Consider the following 4,634-nt stretch of genomic DNA (forward strand, 5'->3'; position numbering starts at 1 on the left):
GCTCAAAAAGAAAGAAAAAAGGTGGCTGATCACGTTATGCGTGCATGAATGCAATTTGATGTGGCGGCGACAGGCTTACATTCTATTCGCTTCCTACCATAGCAACAACACAAACCCAGTCATTTCATATCACTTTCATGAAACATTGTATAATAAAGATGCGCCATGCCTTCAACTCAAGTGTGTCGATCCATGTGTGTAACTCAAAATAATACAAAGACAACCCATATTAGCTCCGAGACAATAATATGGATGAACTTACAACAACAAAGAAACCTCTTCATTAGCCACAATGCTTAATCACTAATCCACGAAGCAAGGATTACTTGGCATAGTGATAAGTATGACCAGTTAGATACCAAACAAAGGGTAAATCAAAACATAGCAACATACTACTAGACCCCCATGTTCTTTGCTGCCTTGGCGATATTACTGCGCCCATGATGTATGAATGACTATAATCAAACATCATTGGTATCATCTTCACCAGGATGCTGATATATGTCAAGCAAGGGTAAGTAGCGTAGGAGAGTATTTTAAACGCCATCTTTCTCCATTTGTTTATTGCACAACATGATGATACATAGAATTAACGTGTGTCGAAAGGAGTATGTTGATAGTTACTCAAGCACAATGACACTTGATTCATGCATCAATGAGCAGCATCGTCATTATTCACATTCATTCAGCTACATACCACCAGCCCATTGCTCATCAACCATGAAATGACAGCATTAATAGAGTGGAGCCTATAATTACGGGATCTGGGTCGATTTCAGGGGGAGGAAAAAATCTCGACTGCACACTCTCAGACGAGCTTACTATTCTGATCATTGACCTTGCTATTTCTGTTAGATTAGTAGCACATGCAATAAAATGAGCCGGGAAAGATACCGATTTGCCTAGCAACGCAGCGTAAATGTTTCTAAGAGTAATGGCATCAAACCACTATGATGTGCAAGGAAAAAAGCATGTGTAATATTGGTTTTGTTTACAATGAACTGCGTTTGTGTGTGTACTCATTTCCATACAAAGCGATAGGATAAGCATTGGAGGACATCAGCAGGCACTGATTCACGAGTGATAGCCATCCACAATATATGATCAATGCGGCTATTCCATTACTGGTGTTTGTTTCATTTTGAGGAGCTTCTTTCACACACCTGGAACATCCTCTGCAAAGTCGTTGTTCTTTTTATCTTCACTTGTTCTCATACTCAAGACACTCATGAGCCGTTCACCGAATCACTCGGAGCACCGTTACTATGCTTCCCACTTCCCAGCCAATGACCCATACCGAGCAATGAGAAAAAGTGCAACTCCAGGTTAGATCCAAACCCTCGACAATAGAGGTTCTTCTTTATTTGCTAATGTAAGTATATATGCATGTCATTTGTAGATTCCAGCGAAAGCAAAGGAGGCGGGGTGGAACACTCACGTACTACTTCCGAGAGTAGCACAGGACGGCTGGCAAATACAATACCATACCACCCATACGATGACTATGAAGATCCCTACGCCACACGACAAAAAATGCGACGCAATGAAAACATCACATCTGCTCGAGCCAATTCATATCTACCTTATTCACATTATCGCCAAGATTCTTTTAACACACGAGGCCCGATGGCACTTGAAGATGATCGATTACAAAGCTTTGCGACAAGTCAAGGTGCTGGCAGTAAAGGGATGGGTTCTTTATTGCAAGATAACATGATCATGGATAAAATGATGGAACCAGCCAACGCTACCGCTGATGCTACCAATGCAAACCGGCATAAAGCTCACTCTACGGCATCCATGCTCGAATCACTACCTGAAGAGCTCAAGCGTCGAAGAAAGAGACGACGATGGTGTTGTGGAATTCGGCCTCGTACAGCGCTCCTTATCTCGCTCCTATTTATTGCCATTATTGTGGTGATTTGGTATTTTGTATGGCCTCGATGGGTATCCAGTGTACAATTTTCGAATGCAAGCCTGACAACGCCATCTGGCGAGAGCAATACGACATATGATGCGACATGGGAGCTTAATTTGACTGTAAGCAACAATGATAATTGGGTACCTACGAGGGTCAAGAAGTTTTACGTCGAGGTATTGGATGGTAATACCAATGTCAAAGTTGGTCAAGGAAGCACAGGATCCATGGTTCTACCACCCAAGAGCGATGAATTGACAATTTCGCTTCCTGTTCACGTATATTACAGCAGCAACAATCCCGATGATGTTACGTTGACTGATCTTGCAGCATGTATTTCCATCAATCAAGAATCCGGTACACATCAAACGATCAATCTTATCTTTCAGGTCGAACAACAAATCTATGGCATTGCCTGGAAACACACAATCGAAATTAATCCTTCCATGGTAACATGTCCCCAATGGTGATACCCCCTCTTCTTGTATACAATGCTTTTGTTGCCTTAGTAGATCTCCTCTTAATAATAGTACCTATTTCCTATTCCTTTGTAAATAAATCATAACCATGCCTCTGTCCCTATAATTATGCTCATTGAAATGGATGCCACACAATATACCACGCCGACAATGTGCTACTCTTTTATTCGCTATGTATGTGATATGGTTAAGACTACGCATCATTGGATGACATTGCTTGTTATCAAATCTGTGGACCACATGTGCTTTTTATTGTTGTTCAATCTAATAAAAACAAGGGGTATCTAAATACTCAATTATCTGATCCTTAAGTATCGAAAGGGCTTCGATGTCTGTAAATCAACCTAAAACGCATGGGAGACTTCTTATCATCGGTTCTCAGCTTGCTCTTCGTCGTGGTATGGACGCATGTACTTATGTCACCTACAAAGGAGTCTCGATTTTCCCATCAGTTTAGGCATCCTTTTAATAATACATGAGTGATAATTATACCTTCCCCAAAGGATTCATCAAGGAACACAGTGTAAAGCAATGATGTGAGCTATAGATGACAACAAAAAAAAAAGATGAATGCATGAGTACCCTCATCTTGGGGATCGCATTAAGACCATCCTTGAGACTTACCAAAGGCCATTGATGAGGATGTGAATACAAGTAGAAAGAAAGGACGTATGATAGTGTTGGTGCAAACAGCCTTGCTTATATATGAATGGGCGTGGGAATTGTTGTCACGATTGATCAATCTGATAAAGTGGTCAAGCATCTTGGAGACAAGCATCCTTATCCATGGCTGCAAACTAGTTGCTGCGTGTCTTGACTTCATCCTTCCAATATCATCCATGGCTGTAGAACACCTTTCGTCAAAAGATAGAAGCCCCTTCGTCAACTCCATCCAATCCATCATCATCATCCTCAACCGTATCCATGTGATATGAACCATCCTTCCCGCTGACGACGTGCCAAGTAACCAAAGCAACATTCCAGGATTTCCCATCACTGAACCTGATTGCATCCATCCATCCATCATAACCATGTTGGTTGAAAAGAGCCATGTGATCACTGTTGATATGCCTCCTTTTCCATCCGGCTGCTGGCCTATCCCTTTCTTGGTCATTTCCATTGATGCCCAACTAGGCGAAGATTGCTTGTATTGCAGGGTACTTGATAGCTGATATGGGATCATCCATTGGAAGTTGTATGTATCAAAGCAAAGTTGCTACGCGGAAATAAAGCTGCTCATATACCATGGCTATCTGCTGTCCACGCAAAAGGGCTGAAAGGCAGGATGCTGCAAGTAACGTGAGACAACGGTGACCTTGCTAATAGCAACTGCTGTTACGCTTGTCGTGCAGAGGAGAGTACAAGAGGCGTGTGTTGTAGTAGAGTGACAAGGTTGTGAATGCTGTTTGAGACAACGGAGTGAAGTTCTTGCTAATGGCAACTGCTGTTACGTTTGATCGTGGCAGAGAAGTGCGCAAGAGAGTGCGAGTATCGTCAAAGGCATGCGCTGTATTGGGTGTACACACCATGGACTTGCCATTCAGTCCAAGACAATCGGATCAAGGCAATTGTAGGATTGACATGATGGGTTGAAGCAGGACAATCGTTCGCAGGTGGTAGTTGTACACTTGAGTGGGGCAACAGTTGAGAATGGGAGGAAGAGACAAGAAGTTGGGGGGGATGGAAGAAGTGGAAATTGAATAGGACAGCTCTTATATAAATGCATGAACACTGTACATCAAGCCTTGACCCTGACATGACTTACCTATAAAAGATACACAGTGAATAGTTTCCCGAACCCATAGAACGATACTTAGCAATGGTAGCTGCATCCATAGAAATCCCAATGCACCAGAAGACAAGTAGCTTGCTGAATAGCCGTACACCATAATAAAAAAGGATGTTAGTTGGGATTGGAGCCAAAAAACGGATCATCCACTATTTACCAATGAAAGTCATATGAATAAAACCCTGTCGACATCCAATGATAGCTGCATCAATCAAGCATCCAAAGGGAACAAGACAAGTAGCTCGCTGAATAGCCCACATGAAAGAGGGTGTTAGTAGGCGTTGAAAGAAAGAATGGATCACTATTTACCAATGACAGCTTCATCCATGAGAATTCCAAAGGACCAGAAGACAGGTGGCTTCCTCGATAGCCAACGTACTATAATAAAAGAGGAGGTTGGAAGGCGTTGAAAGAAAGAATGGATCACCATTTACCAATGATATCCATA

General features: G+C 42.2%; 1 protein-coding gene across 1 annotated transcript; it reads left to right on the plus strand.

Annotated features, from left to right (window-relative positions):
* Positions 1–1,228: 1,228 nt before the first annotated feature.
* On the plus strand, positions 1,229–2,388 carry O0I10_012849 (uncharacterized protein; the record flags this gene model as incomplete). The annotated part of the gene is made up of 2 exons (XM_058492736.1): positions 1,229–1,325; positions 1,400–2,388. The coding sequence occupies 2 exons, from the start codon at positions 1,229–1,231 to the stop codon at positions 2,386–2,388; spliced, it is 1,086 nt and encodes a 361-aa protein (XP_058336503.1).
* Between the last annotated feature and the right edge of the window lie 2,246 nt (positions 2,389–4,634).

The sequence above is a fragment of the Lichtheimia ornata genome (genome assembly GCF_029851405.1).
Source record: "Lichtheimia ornata isolate CBS 291.66 chromosome Unknown scaffold00167, whole genome shotgun sequence".
Classification (NCBI taxonomy): Eukaryota; Fungi; Mucoromycota; class Mucoromycetes; order Mucorales; family Lichtheimiaceae; genus Lichtheimia; species Lichtheimia ornata.